This window comes from Vipera ursinii (genome assembly GCF_947247035.1).
Source record: "Vipera ursinii genome assembly, chromosome: 7".
Taxonomy (NCBI): Eukaryota; Metazoa; Chordata; class Lepidosauria; order Squamata; family Viperidae; genus Vipera; species Vipera ursinii.
This window is the reverse complement of record NC_139521.1, coordinates 8,700,560-8,722,410: the sequence shown is the minus strand read 5'-3', so window position 1 is coordinate 8,722,410 and position 21,851 is coordinate 8,700,560. Positions and strand designations below refer to the sequence as shown.

General features: G+C 39.7%; 1 protein-coding gene across 4 annotated transcripts in view; it reads left to right on the top strand.

The window, feature by feature from the left end:
- Positions 1-21,851, top strand: part of FRYL (FRY like transcription coactivator) — a 142,790-nt gene that overhangs the window by 59,522 nt on the left and 61,417 nt on the right. For all 4 annotated transcript variants that reach the window (XR_014493084.1, XM_083367890.1, XM_083367889.1 and 1 more), the window contains 13 exons: positions 1,198-1,305; positions 2,312-2,549; positions 2,850-3,035; positions 3,117-3,203; positions 8,013-8,281; positions 8,977-9,172; positions 13,155-13,279; positions 14,489-14,546; positions 16,330-16,421; positions 17,772-17,944; positions 18,686-18,846; positions 20,486-20,596; positions 21,538-21,692. Coding sequence is in view for 3 of the 4 variants with exons in the window: in XM_083367890.1 (XP_083224016.1) it covers positions 1,198-1,305; positions 2,312-2,549; positions 2,850-3,035; positions 3,117-3,203; positions 8,013-8,281; positions 8,977-9,172; positions 13,155-13,279; positions 14,489-14,546; positions 16,330-16,421; positions 17,772-17,944; positions 18,686-18,846; positions 20,486-20,596; positions 21,538-21,692 (1,959 nt within the window). In the remaining variant the exon portion in view is untranslated. The remainder of the gene's footprint in view (positions 1-1,197; positions 1,306-2,311; positions 2,550-2,849; positions 3,036-3,116; positions 3,204-8,012; positions 8,282-8,976; positions 9,173-13,154; positions 13,280-14,488; positions 14,547-16,329; positions 16,422-17,771; positions 17,945-18,685; positions 18,847-20,485; positions 20,597-21,537; positions 21,693-21,851) is intronic.

Here is a 21,851-nt window from a genome sequence, read left to right as displayed (position 1 = left end):
ATGTTTTGCTGTGTTACGTTTTAACTATTTTAACTATTTGGATGTTGTAAGCCGTCGAGAGTCTTTTCAAGTGGGTGGCCATAATAAATTTAGTAAATTAACAATATTAAAAAATAATAACAATAGCAATCATAGAAAGTTTTGCTCGCAAAAGTAGTGGAGAATTCCCCCAGGCATATTCTAGAAAGTATCTGGATTCATCTGGCAACTTGATAAGTCCATTTAACTGGTACATCATCTGCCCATTAGTTTAAAACTGACTAGAGAATTAATTATCTGACAATGAAACCAGAGTTTCATAAAGCAGCCTTTAAAAAGCTGAGGCATTGCAATCTCAATCTGCCAGGATCCTGAAGTCAGAGCCTGATCCTACGAAGAAACTTTAGCCACTGGGACATGTAGTGTGTTTTGGGAGCTGCAGTTCACTGAAAACTAGCAATGAGGTAGCAAAAGAATACGTTTGACCTGCGTTGTGTTCAATCTTCCTGGGCAGGTGTAGTTATCTTTGCCTGGGCTTTAATTGGGTTCTCCTCTGGGGATGGTTCTTAGGCCATAGTGAAAGCAAGGGACAAGAATGAAGTTAATCTGAGGGAGAATGATATTCACACGTGTTGCCTATTCTTTTGTTGCTGTGTTACAGAAGAAATTCCTATTTTCTAATAACTCACTTTTCCATTGTCAGTTTATGTACATAGTTAGCATGCTAGTCCTTGTTAGATAGTCAGAGCTATAGTGAGTATAACAGCTGTTTTAACAGTGGTAGAAATCTGTAATCCATTCCATAAACTTTTAAGTTGACCTAATAAAAACATGGCTTCAGCTTTTTTCTTTTCTGCGGTCGTGGTTTTTTTCGTTTTACTGTTTAGTGCAGGGGTCTTCAAACTTGGCCCTTTTATGACTTGTGGATTTCAACTCCCAGAATTCCTCAGCCAAGGTGCCTGGCTGAGGAATTCTGGGAGTTGAAGTCCACAAGTCATAAAAGGGCCAAGTTTGAAGACCCCTGGTTTAGTGTATTAAGCCACTGTTTCCATCAGGGCTTAATTGTTATCAATATATAATTGCTTTTCTGTTTCTGTAGATCAGTTAAACTATATAATTTCATAGTTGTAATTAAAATAAAATTCTTAAGTTGGGGCGGATGTACAGTCCCCTCTAGTCACTGTGAAATAAGCTATGTAACGTGATTCTCATTGACAGGGGTGAGAGAAAACCAAAAATTGATTTGTTTCGAACTTGTATTGCTGCTATCCCAAGACTGATTCCAGAGGGAATGAGCAGAAATGACCTTATTGAACTGCTGGCAAGGTAGGATTAGCCAGGCTTTTACTGGAGTAAACCATGGTCCACAGCAAAGTTCCCTAGACAGCGCATTGTATCCTCAGACATCCCTGTTTTATCTCTTTGTCAAACTTTAAGATAAAATTATTGTAATTTTTAAAAATGAGAGTCTGGAACATTTCGGTATCATCATCAGAGTTCCTTTTAGCCCCCAGATTGTCATTAGAAAATAATTATTCTTCAAAAATCAAAATTCTGAATGGTTTGGGGATTCCTCAGATATTTACCAAAGATCGATTTTTGAAATTACGAAACTATTCTTAAAAAATACGTTACAAGCTAAAGCACACATTCTGTGACTGATAGAAACAAAATATTCTCCTTTGCTGCTTTAAAATGCAAAAAGTTAGCAGAGGTTAGCAGATTTGGTGACCAAGGCTCATCTCCAAATGTTGGCTACTCATTAAAGGTTCACCAATAATCTCAACGTTGGGCTCAGGTAGATCTCAATTAATGAGTAGGTTCATTGAAGAGCACTTAACTCTTCATTTATATGGGCCTGCCCTAGGCAGAGTTTTATAGTTTCAAATTGTACCTTGGAATTTGAATTGGATTTAAACAAGTCACAGCTTCAGAGAGAGCTCAGAGCTGGTAGACTTGCTAATCTAGGATGGCTGCAGGCAAATCAATAGCACCTGTGCTAGTGATACACAAAGTGTATTTAATTCTAAAGTAACAGGGATGAATAAAACCTAACTGAAAGTTAATAGTGAAAGGATAGGAATTCATTCCAGGGACTGGAAGAACTTGGGAAAAGAGTAGTCTTATAATTTACTTCTGGATTCAGAGAGTTAATTTAATCACAATTAAGTCATCTGCCGTACCGTATCTGCACCAGGCATCACTGCTAAATGTGCATAATGCAAGTATTGGCAAATTACCACCCCAATCTTGTATATTGCCTTTCATCTTCTTCAGACTTAAAAACTTCTTTTTTATAATGGATATGCTAATTCCTCGCTGTTGTTCACAGGCTGACAATTCACATGGATGAAGAACTGCGTGCGCTGGCCTTCAACACTTTGCAAGCATTAATGCTGGATTTTCCAGATTGGCGGGAAGATGTTTTGTCAGGATTTGTTTATTTTATTGTCCGTGAAGTCACTGATTTGCACCCTACTCTCCTGGACAATGCAGTTAAGATGTTGGTGCAGCTAATTAGTCAGTGGAAACAAGCAGTCCAGATACAGAACAAGAACCAGGACACTCAGGTATAATTACGCTGTGTGAATGGGTGGGTTTTAACTGAGTAATGAAGACCAACAAACGGGGGCATTATTTTAGATCGGTGAATACGTGGAAGATTGAGTTGTTGCTTGTTGGTTGTGTTCTTGCAAGTGCCTGACCCCTTTACCACACTGGACGACATGATGAAAATGTTGTCCCGTTTGTTTGCATGCAGGTAAAATTGCCCATGAGGCTTTTATCTGCCCCTGTGTATATTTGGAAGGTGTAAATACAAATGAATAGATCCCATTGATTTTAGTCATTTCTGTTTTTTCACCTTTTAGCGTGGCATAGCCAATGGAAGCGCTCCTACCCTTTCCCTGGAACGGATCCCTTATTCTACTGTCTTCCATGTGGTTGAAGGCTTTGCATTGGTTATCCTTTGTAGCACAAGATCTGCCACTAGAAGACTAGCTGTCAGTTGTCTTAAGGAAATAAGAGCTCTCTTCACTGTTTTAGACATGGCTAAGGTAAGCAAATGGTTACGTGTGTCTGTGTTGGTCTTAATGCTGCCCTGACTTCGTCATGTATCACAATATTTGTGTTCTTAGGGTGACGATGAGTTGGCCATCGACGTAATGGACAGATTGAGTTCGTCAATCCTTGAAAGTTTCATACATCTCACAGGTGCTGACCAGGTAAGATTCACTTCTTTAGAAATCATGTAAAATAACAAATGCCTCGTGATTGATTAATCTTTTGCTTCACGTTACACGTAGTCCTCAATTTACCGCCATTCACTTAGTGACCCTTTGAAGTTACAGGGGCCCTGCAAAAAGTGACTGATGGCCACTTTCACACTTGCAACCACTGCCACAACCCCATGGTCATGTGATCAAAATTCAGCCACCTGGGAACTGGCAGGTGTTTATGACAGTGGCTCTGTCCTGGAGTCACGTAATCACCATTTGTAACCATCCCAGTTGGCTTCTGACAAGCAAAGTCCAAGGGGAAGCCAGGTTTTCTTAATGAATCAATTAATGAATCACATAACAACTGCAGCGATTGGCTTTTAACAACTGTGGCAAGAAAGGTCGTCTTTCTTAACAACTGTCTTGCTTAGCAACCAAAATTTTGGGCTCCGTTGTGGTTGTAAATGGAGAACTACCAATATTGCGAGCCTTGTACGTACCAAAATAAATACTGAGCACTGCTTCTTAAATCTCAAAAAGCCTTTAACCCTATGCTGAATAATTGCTTTATTTACCCTTTCCCACGATGTCACGAACGGAGAGTCTGTGTTCACTGAGAATTGTAACCCTAAAGGTGCTTTACAAAAGGCAACTGGACTTTTGTTTTTTTCCTTGAAGACGGTTCTCATCTCATCCAAGAAGCTTCTTCAGTTGACGAAGCTTCTCGGATGAGAAGCGAAATGTCTTCCAAGGAAAAAGAAAAGTCCGGTTGTCTTTTGAAAAAGCAGCTTTGGGACAACCATGACCTTGGATGACTGAGAATCTCCATAGACATTGAGAATAGTAGATGCTGTTGGCAATGACTGAATGGGTGGGAAATGCAAATAGTTACAGAAACGGCTTCAAAAATGGGAATAGGCGGGCCCAGCCTCTTTCCTTTTCTCTCCTGTTCCCCCCACCCCTTGGTATAGTTGCCTCTTTCTCTCACTTCATCAGTTTGGTTCATCACTTTCTCTTCATTTCCCTTTTAGTGCAACTATCCCTTCCTTTCCCCATCTCAACATGCTGTTTTTTCCTTACATTTTACTGGTTTTCTTCTGGAAGGAGGGAAGAGTGCTTCTGTGAGTAAGAGAGAATGATTACTACATGCACGTAGGGAAATAACGTTATACAACGTAGCTTATTTTACAGAGAATAATTTTAATCCATAGCTACTAAAGTGTAGCTTGAAGCCCATATTCACATAGATAAAGTACAACATTCACCTACTTGCACAGGGGTGGGGTACTGTAGAAGTTGGCAATCGTGGGTTGATAAGGTGGGAGATGGTGGGGACGCGGTGGCTCAGTGGGTTAGGACACTGAGCTTGTCGATCAGAAGGTCGGCAGTTTGGTGGGTCGAATCCCGAGTGCCATGTAGCAGAGTGAGCGCCTGTTACACGTCCCAGCTTCTGCCAACCTAGCAGTTCGAAAGCACGTAGAAATGCAAGAAGAAAAATAGGGACCACTACGGTGGGAAGGTAACAGCGTTCCGTGCGCCTGTGGCATCTAGTCATGCCGGCCACATGACCACGGAGACGTCCTCGGACAAGCGCTGGCTCTTCGGCTTTGAAACAGAGATGAGCACCGGCCCCTAGAGTTGGAAATGACTAGCACGCATGTGTGGGGGAACCTTTACCTTTACCGTAAGGTGGGAGACTTGATTTTTATCCACATTACATATTTCTTCCTTTCTGTATTTTCTTCGAGGGGTGACGCTGATGAAGTATTAAAAGTTAGGGTCGTCTTTCTTTCTGGTAGATACAATAATCCCTTTGAGTAAGGGACAGCTTACTTTGGCAAATGAAGCTGGAATATTTGCTTTTCTTCAGTGCTATCCCTAATCCTCATTTACAACTGAACATTCAGATGTCTTTTGTCTATATATAATAGTTGCTGCTGCTTGGTTTCAAGGAAGAATGCCATTAACAATAGGGGAGGGGGGACAGTATTCCCCAATATTTCTGGCTTTGCGGACCGGCACAGGGAAGAGGTTGTGCGCAAGTGGCCGGCAAGCGTGTACACATGCAGCTCCATTTGCATGAGCGGCGTGCATGCGGGCCTGCCAGTCATGTAAATAATAATAATAATTTTATTTGTATACCGCCCTTCTCCCGAAGGACTCAGGGCGGTGAACAGGGCAAACATATAAAAATACAAAGATACAAGAGTTAAAAAAGAATGAAAACACAATGCCCAAGCTAAAACAATAAATAGATATATTAAAAAACAACAATAAAATCCCAACCCATCCCCCATCAGGCTGCCTTGATCTCTGCAGTTGTGTGTGTGTGTGTGTGTGTGTGAGGGGGGGGAGGGAGGGAGGAGGAAGAGAAGGATAAAAAGGGAGAGGGAATGGATAGAGGGAGAGAGAGGGAGAGAGAAAGGGAAGGGGAGAGAGGGAGAAAGGGAGAGAGGAGAAAAGAGGGGGGAGGGGAAGAGTGGGAGAGAGAGAAAGAGGGGAAGAAGAAAAGAGAGGCAGGCAGGCAGAGAGAGAGAGAGAGAGAGAGAGAGAGAGGAGAGAGGTCTAAAAAAATATTGGTCTAATCAAGTGGCAAAGATCCAGTGGTTCCTGCATCTATTTATCTTAACGGTGAATATATTTACAACTTGAGAAAACCACAATGGCCACAGGAATCCATCAGGGTTGCAGGCAGGCGGAGAAAGGGGAAAGGGGGAGGGGGAAGGGAAGGAAGGGAAAGGAAGAGGAGGAGAGAAATAAAGTAAATGGAGCGCGTGCGCATGTGTTCCCCCGCTGCTCGTGTAAGTGCAGATGCACGTGCGCGATTGCCAGCTGTTTCTGTGGGCCCAGTTGCAGTCCCCTCACGGTCCACTTGAACCTTTAGGCTGTGGTAGACAGAGATCATCCAGGCTCTGGAATGAGACGCCTCAAGCATGCTGTTATCATCTAAACCAGGGCTTTTCAACCTTTTCACCCATTGTACCACTTTTAGGATATGGCAACATCCGAGTACCACCAGTCGCCTAGCAAGGGGTCAAAAACTTGATGACCAAAAAAAAAAAAAAAAAAAAAAAACCACGAAAAAAAGTGAAGTATAGGTAGTCCTCGACTTACAACAGTTCGCTTAGTGACTGTTCAAAGTTACAATGGCACTGAGAAAATCCCCCCCCAAGCCACAGCTGAGCAAGACACCTGCCTGCCCGCCCAGTGGCGCTTTTCCTCCTGTCCGAGGTTTTCATTGTTGTGAGGATTTCTGTTGAGGATTGGCAGCGGGGGTGGGGTGGCGGAGGTGTTTGGTTTTTATTCCCCCCCGTCTGCTGGGTGCTTGCAGCAGGTTTTGGTCACTTCACATGACCCTGGGACACTGTGACCGTCATAAATATGAATCAGATGCCAAGCATCTGAATGTAAATCACAAGACCCTGGAGATGCTGCAACATTCCAGCTGATCGGCGCTTCTTCTGGGCTCAGCAGAAGCACCAGGATCAGCGCTGAGCTCCAGCTGGAGCCTGGCGCTGATCCTGGCGCCTCCGCTGAGCCCTGACAGCCCTGCAGCTCCAGCCGTCTCTCGCTCAGGCTTGTGCGGTGCTGCCACCAGTTCAGCTCATTCCCCTCCCCCACTGCCACTTTTCTAAGATGGCCGCGTACCACCTGCCAGGTGCCCATGTACCACAGGTGGTACCCGTGCCACTGGTTGAAATGCCCTGATCTAAAACCGAAATCTGAAGATACTTTTGAGAATTGCAGTTTAAGCTTCAGTCACACCTCTTTCGAATTTAAGCTTGTGACTGGCTCATGGGAATGGGCAAGTTTAAACCAAATCTAAACGAAGCCTTACTGTAGAAAGCCAGGCTCTGAAAGTTGGGATGTAATTAATTTTGAAAGATCAGGTTAACAAGTTTTTGGGGGTGTTCCCTGATATTTTCGTTGGCATAAGAAAGCAGGCAACATTTTAACAAAATTGTATTTAGGGTGTCATTGCAGAGCTTTCTGAACTAGCCTGATCTAACAATAGCTATGTGTGTCTTGATTTTATTGATTTTTCTTTATTGCCTTGGTCTGCAACCCATCTCACCATGACTTTGGGAAGTCAACAAACGATGCAGTGATAAACATAAAAACGATTAAAATGGAAAAGAGTTACCTAAGAGCTAAGACAAAAGGGACTGAGTAAAACAGGGTTGAGAGCTGCTTCTTATCCCCCCAACCGCTCTAGCAAGGAGCAGCCCCCTCCCCTAAATTTACTCACATGCTGAAATAACCGCATTGATAAAACGTTCTGTAGTGCCTATACATTAAGCACAATTGTTTTGAAACAGCCACAAGATTACTGTCTTTCCCCCCCACTTCTAAGAGAAACAATCTTACTTTGTACACTTATTTGGGTCCTCACCCGCGGAGGTGCAATGAGGTCAATATCTTTCACCGTGTAAAATTATGAAAAGTTTTCTAGCTTTTTCTTCCTTCTCTTTGAAAAATCCCTGTGTTCCTGTGTCATCTCTTCCAATGTTACTGATTAGAATTAGTAAATCCTAACAAGAGGGGGAGCATTTGTGTCGGAGAAGGGAGCAGTAAAAGAAAAGTTCGTACGTTGCTCCGTAAACTATGATCTGACTGAATTTACCTAAAAGAATATTTATTTTCATTTCTCCCCCGCCCAACCCAAATATAGTACTTTGTGCTTGTTTTGCCAAACAAGCCATTTTCGTTTTGCAGTGGGAATAGCCTTAGTTTACGTATGCCTGTAGCTTCAGATAACCAGTTTTTAAGCATTTTCGGTGAGCTAAACGAATTTATTTTTGTTTCCATACACAGACTATGTTATTGTACTGTCCCAGTTCAATAGATTTACAAACATTAATTGACTGGAGCTCTTCTCCTATCAGCCACCAATTTGATGTCGTCAGTCCGTCACATATATGGATATTTGCACATGTGTCTCAGGGTCAGGACCCCTGGATTATTAGCCTTTCCAGTTTGATGAAACAGGAAAACCTGCCAAAGCACTGTCCCACCGCTGTGAGCTATGCGTGGATGTTCGCTTATACCAGGCTCCAACTGTTGTCTCCCCAGGTTGACATAAAGTAAGTCACCCTTTTAATACAATGAAGTACTTTCACATACATGGAGAAGACAGGCTGAACAAAAATAGCTAATATTTTAATTCAGTGAAATACGTAGGATTGGCTTTTTTTATAAAAAAAAACGTGGAATGCTAAAGCAAAATTATTTTTTGCAAGGCTGTCAGTTTACATTTTAATATTTTGTGTATGTGTGTGTATGAACTTAAATGACTAACTTTGTAACTTAATATAATACAGATAATCCTCATTTAGCAACCAAAATTGGGACCAGCAACTGCAAGGCGGTCAGTAAGTGAAACAGCAACTGCGCTTTAGTTTTCATTGGCTTTACAGACCTGCCAAGGTCATAAATACGACAATTGGCCGTAAAGATATTTTCCATTCACCACCATAAATGCAACTGGGCCACTAGCATAGACTGCCTGTGCTGGAATTTTTTTCAGGATGCAGAGAAACTGCGATAAGCCACCCACGTTGTTCCCTTGCAACAGAAACCATATTTTAGGAATACAAAGATGTAATTTAAAATCTTCCCCTAGGCCAGAGTAATTATTAAGACTAGTGTACACATAAACCTCAGCTGTGATATCTTGTTTTAAACATTGAGTCTCATTTAACCTTAAATACCCAATGCATCACAAAACCTTCTCCCTCAAACTTTTTCATTCTTCTTTTTTTTGTCTTTTTCTTAACAGCAGCCCTGTCAATGCCAAGAAAGTAAATACTGCCATCAGCAGTGATTCCTACGTTGGGCTCTGGAGAAACTATCTGATTCTTTGTTGTAGTGCCGCAATGTCGACACCATCTTCGGCATCCACAGGTTCCGTCAGGTGTTCCCCTCCTGAGACGCTGGCATCTACTCCAGATAGTGGCTATGGCATTGATTCAAAAGTATGTTCATCCGGTGCATTAAGCAGTTTATATTTCTGTTCTTAAGCAATTTGGATTTCTTTTCTCCTTGATGAGGTGTATACAGTTAGTAGAGTAGAGTAGAGTAGAGTAGAGTAGAGTAGAGTAGAGTAGAGTAAGGATAGAAATAGAATGGAATGGAATGGAATAGAATAGAATGGAATGGAATGGAATAGGACAGGAATTGAATAGAATAGAACAGAACAGGAATGGAATGGAATAGAACAGAATTGAATAAGAATGGAATAATGGAATAGAATAGAATAGAATAGAATAGAATAGAATAGAATAGAATAGAATAGAATAGAATAGAATAGAATAGAATAGAATAGAATAATGGAATGAAGAATAGAATAGAATAGGAATGGAATGATAGAATAGAATAGAACAACAGAATAGAGTAAGAATGGAATGATGGAATAGAATACAGTAGAATAGAATAAAGAATATAATAGGAATGGAATGATAGAATAGAATAGAACAGAATAAGAGTAAGAATGGAATGATGGAATGGAATAGAATAGAATAGAATAGAATAATGGAATAAAGAATAGATAGAGTAGAAGAGATGAGAATAGTGGAGTGGGATAGGAAGGATAGGATAGAATAGAATAGAATACAATAGAGCAGAGCAGAGCTGGAAGGGACCTTGGAGATCTTCTAGTCCAGCCCCCTGCTCAAGCAGGAGAACCTATACTATTTCAGACAAGTGACTGTCCAGTCTTCTTAAATTTCTTGTTCATTTATGGGAAATAACATTCAGAAATCCAGCGTTGTTCCCGTAGCTTTTGAAAATCAAAAGATGTATTTGTAAGCAGCGTAGGAAAGCTTAGATAGAGCTACAATGTTTTAAAGCCCCAGTTGTTATTTTACTTCGTAGAAATGATTTATTATATGTAGTTTTCTTGTAAAATGATGCTTGAATCTTTTTCTTATCTGAAATCTCATTTTGTCATTCTTAATTTATTTTATAAAATAAAAGAATCCCCTCAGGCTTTGGTTTTAAGCTAATTCCATTTGACTGTCAGTTAAGCTGTCAGTTTTGTTAGTGAAGCTCCAAATTGTATTAGAAATGATTGAGTTACTGTTTGGATACACAAGCTCTCAAATAAGCTGGTCTGCAGAGGAAATAGTCAAAGCTGAATCCAATAATTTTATTTATTTTATTTATCAAATTAAGGTACTGTCCATCTCACTTAGTGTGACTCTGGGCAGTTTATGGCTAAAAGCATATAAAATAGAATAGAATATTCTTTATTAGCCAAGTGTGATTGGACACACAAGATATTTGTCTCTGGTGCATAAGCTCTCAGTGTAGATACAAAAAACAAGGTGATAAGTCAGATGCAAACAGCACGTGATAAATCATAAGATACCCATAGGAGGAGATTGTAAGAAAAAGAAAGATGAGAAGGATAATAGCAATACAGCCCTACTACTACTGCTACTACATCTTTCTGTATAAGACAGTACTGTGGGGAGTTAGGTGTCTTAGAAGAGTGATGGCATGGGTGGAACCGTAAACCATATAAAAATATCTCAGTAATATCAGAAGTAAAACATGAAGATAGAATAAGTTAAAAAGTTAAAATACCAAGAACTAACCACCCCCAGGATTGCATGCCATTCTGCAAGCCACATGTGAGTTAGCAGAGTCAGGTCTTTACATCTTTACACCTTTCAAAAAGGTCAAGAGAGTTGGGCCCACTTCACCTCTGGTGGGAGAATGTTCCACAGGGCAGGGCCAATGGCAGAGAACTTCTGAACTTCACCAGCCAAAATTCTTCAACTGACATGAGTCCATAACATACATACCTTGCCTGCCTGACTGTTGGATGCATTAATTTGATGGTATCAAGGTTAAGTATAATCATAAAGTTTCATTTCTGACCCAGCATGACAACGTGAACAGAATCGGTAAATATTGGTACACTGGAACGGGAATTATAATTTGTTCCTAGTTTTCCGATTGCAAATGCAGGTTAACCCAAGTACGACATGGTTCCTTTGCAGTTACTTGGTTTATGTGATTCTAAATCTAAACAATTCACAGCAATGTAAGGTTGGAGCAGCTAAAAAGGACAGCAATCAAGAATTTGATCGGAAAAGTTATGATCATTTTGCCACAGCCATGTGGGGAAAAAAAAGTTAAAAGGAGGTAGGGAACAGAAGTCAAAATGTTTTGCCAAGTTATTAGTCTCATTTTCTCAATCTGTGATGCTGCCTGTCAGCACTTTTGACTTCCATCAAAAGTTTGTGTATATCAAGTATATGAAAGAGTGGAGAAGCTTATTTCAATCAATATATACAAACTTATTGAAGGAATGGTTTTATACTTCAAAGGGACTTTTATAAGCAAAGCAAGTTGTATAACATCTATTTTATAATGTGATAAAATAACCAGTGCTTTAAAATAAGTATTGTTTCTATTTCAATGTTCGTCACTTATTTTCTCTTCCAAGAAGGGGATATTTTCTATGTTTCTTCAAAGTTTTGCATTTTTAACCATGTTTTTTTTAATAATTTAGAAAATCAGATTTTGATTTGATTTGTGGGAGAGAGAGAGAGAGAGAGAGAGAGAGAGAGAGAGAGAGATGTGTAAGCTTAAAAGGGGTGCAGCATCAGAGCTTATTAAATCCTATCAGGATTCTCTTTGCAAATTGCAGACAAAGGAATTCAAATTATATTTCTGACTGTTTTAAACTTGATTGTAGAAAAACAGGCATGCTTTAGATTGCAGATATAAGGAATTCCAATTACATTTCCTGCCTAAGCTTGATTGCAGAAACATCCACATATATGAATTGCAGACACAAGGAATTAAAACTCATTTTCTGACTATTCTGGATCCAAAGCCGTTGTACTGTAATTAACCCCTTGATAAGATTTCTATGGTCTATATAAGCAGGCCATTACCATTAACAGTTCTCTCCAGATAGTTTGAACTCGTGGAAACACCCTTTATCATATAGAAATACCTTTATTGCATGTAGACTCTACATTGTAGAGTAAGATGACGTTTGTACAGCATTTCCAAGATATTTCCAAGGTATCTCCAAGGTCAGAAAATGGTAATATTCCCAGTGTCTGCACATCTGCTGTTGTCACATGTTAGCTGGACAATGGAGGATGGGAATCTCTCCAGTGGCAAAGGAGGAGGAAGTCCATCCCAGAAAAGGGAGGGAAGAGGAAATACATCATAGGGTAGGAGGGTCTGACTGCCCACATTGTAATTTCTCCAAAACAGCCACGTGGTGGCAGCACAATGGATGGAATTGAATATGTACTGAGGAAATCTAACTTTTTCCCAAGACATAAACTAAAAGCCATTTTCTGAAATATTTTTTAACTGAATGAAAATGAAAACCAAATCCATAGGATGTCATTTTCCACATGAGGCAACTAGAATCAGTAAAACATGTACAGTATATATGTTATCTCCTTAATGTAAAATGTTATGAAAAGAAGCATAGCTAGATGCAAAAAAAATAGATAGATAAATTATTGGGTTTCAGAATCCCCTTAAAAGCTATTTAAGAAAAATAATTGAAGGTGAAGATTTGGGAAGACCTATTTATTGAAGTGTTTTATGGCACCATGATCCCATGTACTTATTCATGAAATAGGAATCCACAAAGTCAGTATGTAATTTTTGGCTTATCATCTATCAATATATAGCTTTTTGAAAGAAAACCATGTCTTCACTGGGCTTAATTGATTAATATGGTAAAAGGAAAAACACAACAGCAAGATGTTACGAGTGAAATAAAGCCAACATCGGAAATACCAGATATGTTGATAACATTCAGATAACTTATAGACTACAGAATCTTCGTACGTGCAGGGATGCTTTGTGATTCTTCCTCCCTGTCCTTAATTTCATGAGCATTATCGCTGCTTAACCTGACTCCAAGTCTGATTATGATACTAAGTGAACTTCAATGCCATTTTTTTTTGTTTCCAGATAATTGGTGTCCCATCCCCTTCATCCTTGTTTAAGCACATTGTCCCAATGATGCGGTCTGAGAGCATGGAAATTACAGAATCCCTCGTGCTGGGCCTTGGAAGAACTAGCCCAGGAGCTTTTAGGTAAATAAATCTTTTAAAAGTATCAGTTTTTTGCTGCTGACCTGGAAAAAAAATAAGAGCACAACGTTCCCATCTTTTTGTAAAAACTAACGTCGTTTTTCCTACTGCTAAATAGTATGCCAATAAATGCAAATAGTAAAGCGAGTGGGGAAAACGCTATAGTTGACAGAACTTTCTGGCAGCTGAGTCAAATCGCTTAGCAACCCTAACCTATCTCCTTTTGACCCCTGATATTTCTTGTTCAAGGATTACACATTGTGGGTGTTTCTTCTCACATCGATAAGAAATATTGGCAATGGTAAAACACGGCCAGCATATTTTTAGTTACCCACTTTTATAAAAGAGGTACATTTCCGATCCCTTTCATCATAAAAATGGAGAAAACGGGGTTTTTTTCTTTCGTTCTGGAATTCCTGTTTGATAATCTTAACCTTCCTTCTAGTGAATATTACTAGGCATAGCGCTGGGAAAATTGAGAAAAGGGAAGTCCAAACATTTGTCCTCTAGCGCAGGGGTCCCCAACCCCTGGTCTGTGGACCGGTACCGGGCCGCAGCACGCCAGCAACCGGTCCGCACAAACAAGCAAAGCCCCATCCACAGGATGTAGGCAGCACACAAAACTATGTACTCTCTGGTCCGCGGAAAAACCTCTCTCCAAGGAACCGCTCTCTGGTGCCCAAAAAGTTGGGGACCTCTGCTCTAGGGGACAAACTCTGCTTGTGTCCCCAAATCTAGAGTAGGAAGCATCGAGTTTCCTTCATAAAGGAAAGCTGTCCAATTTCTACCCCCTAATGGGTTGTGTGATCTGTCAAGGACTGCACGCCAAGCTAGATGGAGCAAGGATGCATCTTGAGGGGTATTTGAGGAAGTGCTCTTTACCAGGGGAAGGACCTCACCCATTCTAACGAAATGCTAGAATCTCAATATTTAAAGTTATTATTTAAAGATTTCTTCTGCTACGTATTTCTTACGAAAAACATACACCTCGGGGAAAAATTTGGAACGTGTTCAGCTGTTTATTGGCAGGGATTGTAATGCCTGTTATATATTATTAGTAAATTCCACAACTGTACTTAACATTTTACATTTCTATAGTTATCATAAGTGTGTGTTTGTGTGTGAGGTTGATATCTAAATATTTATGCATGTTAATATTTAGAAATACAATTATTAAAAGTATTACCAAACGGATTTTTATTCATCACGCAGGGAATTAATAGAAGAGTTGCATCCTATAATTAAAGAAGCACTTGAAAGAAGGCCAGAGGTAACCAATATTTTAAAACCTGTTTTGAGTATCCGGTAATTTCTGCATTTCTAATTTAATTATTCAATAAAAGCCTTAAAATTCCTGGCACATCAGATTTTACCCAGCGGCCTTTTAGGTGTTTGAAAACATCTAGCAAGCATCAGGAGCTGGGTGACTTTCTTTGGGGGTTGCAATTTAAGCAGGATTGTGTCTAATCAGTACAGGTAGCCTTTGACTTACAACAGTCCGTTTAGTGACTGTTCAGAGTTACAACGGCACGGGGGAAAAAGTGAGTTACGACCATTTCTCACATTGATGGCCTTTGAAGCATCCTGGTTGGATCATGGGATCGAAATTCAGATGCTTGGCTGCTGGTTCATATTTATGACAGGGGCGGTGTCCCAGGATCGTGTGATCCCCTGTTGGCAATTCTCTGACAAGCGAAGTCAATAGGGGAAGCCAGACTCACTTAACTTACTAACTAACCTATCAATTGGAGGGATTCACGTAACAGCCGGGGCAAGGAAGGTCGTAAAATGGGGCAAAACTGACTTTTTAAACATATGTCTCACTTAACAACAGAAATGTTAAGACTCGATTGTAGTCGTAAGTCGAGGACTACCTGTGCTTTGGCGGAAAACCTGCAGGAATACCGAGTCTAGGTTTTGGAAGCTGGAAAAAAAAAATCTCCAGGAAGACAGCCCTAGCAAACCAGTGTTAGTATGATTACCAAGGAAATAGCAGAGATAGGCCCTTGGAAGCGACAGGCGAACAGCTTTATGTCAAAAGTCAGTAACGGCATATAGGACTGGAGTGCCCAAGAAAAAAAGATAAAGGGCCTCGGTTTTATTGACCCTAGACCCAGCTGTGACTTGGTAGGTTTTAGTTTTATCACAGAAGGCTGGTGGGGTTGCCCAATGTTGATTTCCACATTTTTGTTTCAATCTGATGCCTTAACTATGCTCAGAATTAACACGATGGGGAGTTTGCACATTTTGTGATTTGGAAGTTTCCAGTAGAGTTTTTTGCTTTTTTTTTAACTCTTTGAGAGCCACAGTGTATTTTGAACTGTGAGGATTAATGTTGAAGTATTAAGTGGTTGAATAATTTTCACATTTATGTTGTCCAATAAAAGAATTGCACAGTACGTGTTTATATGGTAAAGTTTAAATGTATTGTCCTGAAAGGAGTCTTTTTCTCGCAGCCAGTTGAATTGCATAGGATTTATATTTCCTTTACTGTCCATTTTGCTAATGTATTTCAAATAAGGCCTTCTTTATCTGAAATGATGATGATGTTGGAAGGGACTTGGAGGTCATCTAGTCCAACCCCCTAATAATAGTCTACAATCACGTATAAATATATGCACGTCTAATATTGTTCTACTGATAAAGGAGAATATTTGTAGCTCAGAGATGAAGAGCGATCCTTGGTGCTTTCCGAGTGTGATTGTTTCCTTGCAGACAGATCATTACCCAAACCAGGTAACATCATGATATTACGTAGTTTGGGTAATGAAACATCTGCAAGAAAACAACCAAGCTCAGAAAGCATCAAAGACCCTTAATATTGTTCTGGCAGGAAATAACACGTTTACGATTTAGCTTTTGAAAATTCCCATTTTTGCAAAAAAAATAAATAAATACCAAATTCGTGCAATAATTATTAGTTTTCCAAAACAAAGCATCATACTGTTTATCTTTGCAAACAGATGGAAGTTAAAAGTCCAAACTGGCATGTTAATGATGTCAAATAATCAATATAGCTTTACCACCCTGTTCTCTTTTAACTTCTTTAACAGAATATGAAACGACGTAGGCGGCGAGATATATTACGTGTGCAACTCGTACGAATCTTTGAACTGTTGGCAGATGCTGGTGTCATTAGTCACAGGTGAGCAAATCAATTTTTATTCAGCTGTACATCAGCAAAAACAGGCAGGTACAGTAGTGGCCAAAATTGTGGAAACCTTTTGGGAAAAGCGTATTTTTGAGGTTTGATGGCTAATAACACCACTTTTTTTTTTGGAGTAGTACCATCAAGTCATATATCAATGGAAAGATAATTTTATCAAGAATGTAATGCAACATAGTTTGCTCAATTATCTGTACTGTATTCTATGAAAAGGTATAGCCAAATTACCAGAAAAAAGAAGCACAACTTGCTTAGGTTGATATCAGGTATCTTTCCTTCCTCTGACTGTAGCCAATGAGCATGAGTGTTTAGAGAGCCAATCAGGTGTCATCTTGTTTCGGCAATGAGCCAATCAGATTACAGTAGGATTCAGCTATTGATGCCATGTATTGAAGCTGAGAGGAGGACATTTGTCAGTGTGTTATGTGATCGCTATCGAGTTGGTTGGGTTTTTTTGTGTTCTTTCACCTAGTGAGCTTGTATAACGTAATAAAATTAAAATAATGGTGCAAAGAGTTGACTGGTTGCCCAGAAAGCGATGTAAAATAGTATTATTAAGTGAACAAGGCTACAGTTATAAAGAAATGAGAAGAAAAATTGGTGGAAACTTAACCAAAGGTGGCATTTCTACTGTACGCTTTTCCCAAAAGGTTTCCACTACTAATTTTGGCCACTACTGTATATTACCTTAAGGTTGGTCTGCAGAAAACTACCTTGAATATTGTGCTGGTGTGCTAAAGAGGATCATAGGACCTTATTATTTTTTTTGATTTATATCTCGCCTTTCTTTCACGTGCTTCAGGCAATGTGCAAAATATTCCTCCTCCTTTGTTTTCTCCCTACAAATCTCCCCAATGATGTAGGTAAGACTGAGACAAACTTTTGGGCCCAGTGTCACTCAACAAGCTAAGGGTGATTTCCCTGAAGTTAATCCCAATTAATTACAGTGGCTTTTATCCACTTGCACGTTCTCTATATTAGAATCATACCAGCGTTATAGATCACAAATTACACAGTAGTTCCTCTGATTCAGTGTTTCTCAACCTTGGCCACTTGAAGAAGCGTGGCCAACTCTGTGAATTGAAGTCCACTGATCTTAAAGTGCTCGTTAAGAAAAATGGATTAATTAATTAATCTTGAATGAAACTGGGAAAAAATTGCACAGTTTTATTATAAAACGACTGCTACTCTACTGTATTCAGGATTCTATGGTATTCATATCTTTGACAGTTTTAACATTTTTCTTCTCAAATCTGCCTATAGTTTGTATTAATTTGGTGATTTTTTTTTTACAAGTCTATATTCAAATACTTGTGCTTTTCTTTATAGTGCAAGTGGCGGCCTTGATAATGAAACGCATTCCCTAAACAATACTTTACTGGAATACGTGGATCTTACCAGACAACTGCTGGAAGCAGAAAATGAAAAGGACTCGGACACGCTGAAAGATATCCGTTGCCATTTTAGTGCCTTAGTGGCAAATATTATTCAGAACGTTCCAGGTATTTGCAACATTTCCCCGTCCCCCATTTTTTTGGTTTATATTTCAAGTTGAAGATATCTCATGTGGGAACGTGTTATGAAAACTGCTGATGAATTAACGGGTCTTAATTAAAACCTCTTCATTCCAGTCATCTCCCTCTTCCCTAAGAAGGAGGCAATGGCAAACCAATTCTGAAAAATTTCTTGCCAAGAAAACTGCAGGGACTTGTCCACACACATGTGCACATACGCGCATGCACACATCCAAATCCAGTTTAACATTTTATAGATTGGGCAGCTAACAAGTTGTCATTCCCTGTGTTCTATAATTTATATAAACGAATCTGTGTATCAGTGAGATATTCCACAAACGGGACCTCCAGTCTGAAATAGACAGATCCCATGCTTGGTGGAGGGATTCCCCCCCCAACCAGGTTTTTTTTTTTTAGGGGATGGAATCCTCAGTTGTACTAAGAGATTTTGCACACTTGACCTGTTGATCTGGATGGTCAGTTTTAATGTCTTGCACCAACAGTGCCCTTTTCATCTATGAGATTCACAAAAGGTTGATCTGATTACAGATCTGGGTAACATTACATGGGAAGAGATGACTTTTATTGCACTTGCATGGATGTTGCTGGAAAAAAAATCTCAATATTTGGCTTGTTCATTTTTAAACAATAAGGAGGAATGTTGTCTCTTTGGTATCTTCATTTCATTTTTACAAAATGTTTCCTCTGTTATTTTCCACTGTTGTGCAGTGCATCAGAGAAGGAGCGTTTTTCCACAGCAGAGCCTCCGTCACAGTCTGTTTATGTTGTTTAGTCACTGGGCGGGACCTTTCAGCATCATGTTTACTCCTTTGGACAGATACAGTGATAGAAATATGCAGATAAATAGGCATCAGTACTGTGCGTTAAAGGTAACGAGCTATTGCATGCTTAGCCTTTCTTGTAGAATTTTGTTATTATCCTTACCTATGATTATACAAGTTGTCTGCAATACTCATAACCATTCTGTAAAGGTAAAGGTTCCCCCGCACATGCGTGCTAGTCGTTTCCAACTCTAGGGGCCGGTGCTCATCTCTGTTTCAAAGCCAAAGAGCCAGCGCTTGTCCGAGGACGTCTCCGTGGTCATGTGACCGGCATGACTAGACGTCTAAGGCGCACGGAACGCTGTTACCTTCCCACCATAGTGGTCCCTATTTTTCTACTTGCATTTTTACGTGCTTTCGAACTGCTAGGTTGGCAGAAGCTGGGACGCGTAACAGGCGCTCACTCTGTTACGCGGCACTTGGGATTCGACCCACCAAACTGCCGACCTTCTGATCGACAAGCTCAGCGTCCTAACCCACTGAGCCACCGCGTCCCAATAACCATTCTGTAGTGGTTGCCTAATAATTGGACAGTAATTGCCCCAAACGATTATCCTTTACTGCTCCAGATAATTATGATCCTTGATAAATAGTATAAATGCATGCAACAAAAGAATGTTGAGGAATGAACTAATAAATACTTACAAATATATTTTTGTATAAGCATGATATAAATATAATGTACGAGGGCAATTCAGAAATAAACCTCCATTTGGTTATCAATGATGGACACTCGCAGATACAGAATTTTTATTATACACATTAGAAAACTGCAACATTACATTACTTTTTGACATAATCACCATTCAAATTGAGGCACTTGTCATAACATCTGACAAAGTTTTGAATTCCTTAGTAGTAGTCGCTCGGCACTGAATCTGGGCTATATGATGTTTGTGTGTGTGTGTGTGTGTGTGTGTGTGTGTGTGTGAGAGAGAGAGAGAGAGAGAGAGAGAGAGAGAGAGAGAGAGAGAGAGAGAGAGAGAGAGAGAGAGAGAGAGAGAGAGAGAGAGAGATCAAAACCATCCCAATGGAACTACTTCAAAAGTTCTTGGATGTGTCTGGCAGTGTGCAGGTGAGCATTATTGTGAACCAACACCACACAGGAAGTCAGTCTGTCCTGACGCTTCTTATGGATGGCTCGTCTGAGTTTTTGGGACGTTTCACAGTGGACTTCTGAATTGATGGTTGAACCATGCTTCATGAACTTTATTAGCAGTACCCCTTTGGCATCTTCACATTTGGTGGGATTTTCTATGGCACAACTTCCAGTGTGGTGTTGGTTCACGATAATGCCCGCCTGCACACTGCTAGACGCACCCAAAAACTGTTGAAGCAGTTCCGTTGGGATGGTTTTGATCCCACCCCTCTTTATAGCCCAGATTCGGCGCCGAGCAACTACTACTCAGGAATTTCAAATCTTGTAAGACGTTACGACAAGTGCCTCAGTTTGAATGGCGATTATTTCGAAAAGTAATGTAATGTTGCAGTTTTCTAATGTGTATAATAAAAGTTCTGTACCTGCCAGTATCTGTCATTGATAACAAATGGAGGTTTGTTTCCGAATTGCCCTCGTATAACTATAAATATGATATGAATATATAGAATATATTTAGCAGACTTTTTTTAAAAAAATGTAAATAGAAAAACAGTCCAGTTTGTCTGATATTTTAATCCATTTTTTAAGGCAATGTCTGCAGTGCTTTGTTGTGGTCCAGTTGCGGATAATGTAGGACTTTCACCGGATGGCTATCTATACAAATGGCTAGATAATATTTTGGATTCTCAGGATAAGAAGGTATTGTGTATAATATTGATAACTTAAAATCTCTGTTTGAAGTTAGATAATCAGGGGGTTAAATGTAGAGAAACTGAGAAAAAGATAGCTCCTTATATGCTAAAAATAATTAAAATCAGGACATCTAATCCTAATAGAATGAGAGATCTGTCTCTTTGGTTTGGATTTTTTTAAAAAAAATATAATTATTGAGTTCAGGAAAAACATAAATTATTTAGCCTATTTCAAGGGTAGATCAGCTTTTTTGACCTACAAGCTGCTCTTCTCCTCTGCCAGGAGGTAACAAGTAAATGTTGGTGACCTGGTGTTCAGAGAGGACAAACCCACATTTTGATATTTATTTATTAAATTTTTCAGCCAACCATCTCACCACAAGGCGATTGGATGGCTTACAAGGTTAAAAGCAATAACTATACAAATAATATAATTCAAATAATAATATTGCTGTATTACATTCCTTTTAGCAACCCTCTTTTCTCAATTTGAAAGACTGAGTGAATTTGGAATTATAATCCATTTCGCTTCTCAATTTCCAGAACTGGGAGGGGGGGGGAGGAATGGCTAACTTTGGAATATTTGGGTCTCTTAAAATGTTCAATCTCCCTTCCCATGAAAAAAAAAGTTCAAAATTTTGCTTCTGGCTTCTTGGGAAACTCTAGAGCAGGGGTCCTCAACCTTGGCAACTTTTAAGACGGCTGAGGAATTCTGGGAATTGAAGTCCACAAGTCTTAAAGTTGCCAAGTGTGAGGACCCCTGCTCTAGAGGCTGCAAATGTATGTTGCCCATAGGTTCCTTCCACTATTTAACAATAGCTTAATTGAGGGAATTATATAGAGTAAGCCTTTTCTCTTTATGTGTACTTAGATATTTGTTACTAGAAACAAAGAATGTACATCCATGGCAGCAGGGTAGAACTTGAATTTTATACTGTATTTCTCTAGGTGCATCAGCTTGGTTGTGAAGCAGTTATGTTGCTGTTGGAGCTCAACCCTGACCAGAGTAACCTCATGTATTGGGCTGTAGACCGTTGTTATACAGGCTCTAAGCGTGTAGCAGCCGGATGTTTTAAAGCCATAGCCAGCGTATTCCAAAACAGGTATTAGAGAAAGAATTTAGAATGACTTAACAACTGCTCATTTTACTACTGCTCGGAGTTACGACTGCCACGGAAAAGGTTCACTTTTTTTAGCCCATAAAGCACTTTGGGCCATTATAAAATGTCACAGCACATTTTCTTTCTTTCTTTCTTTCTTTC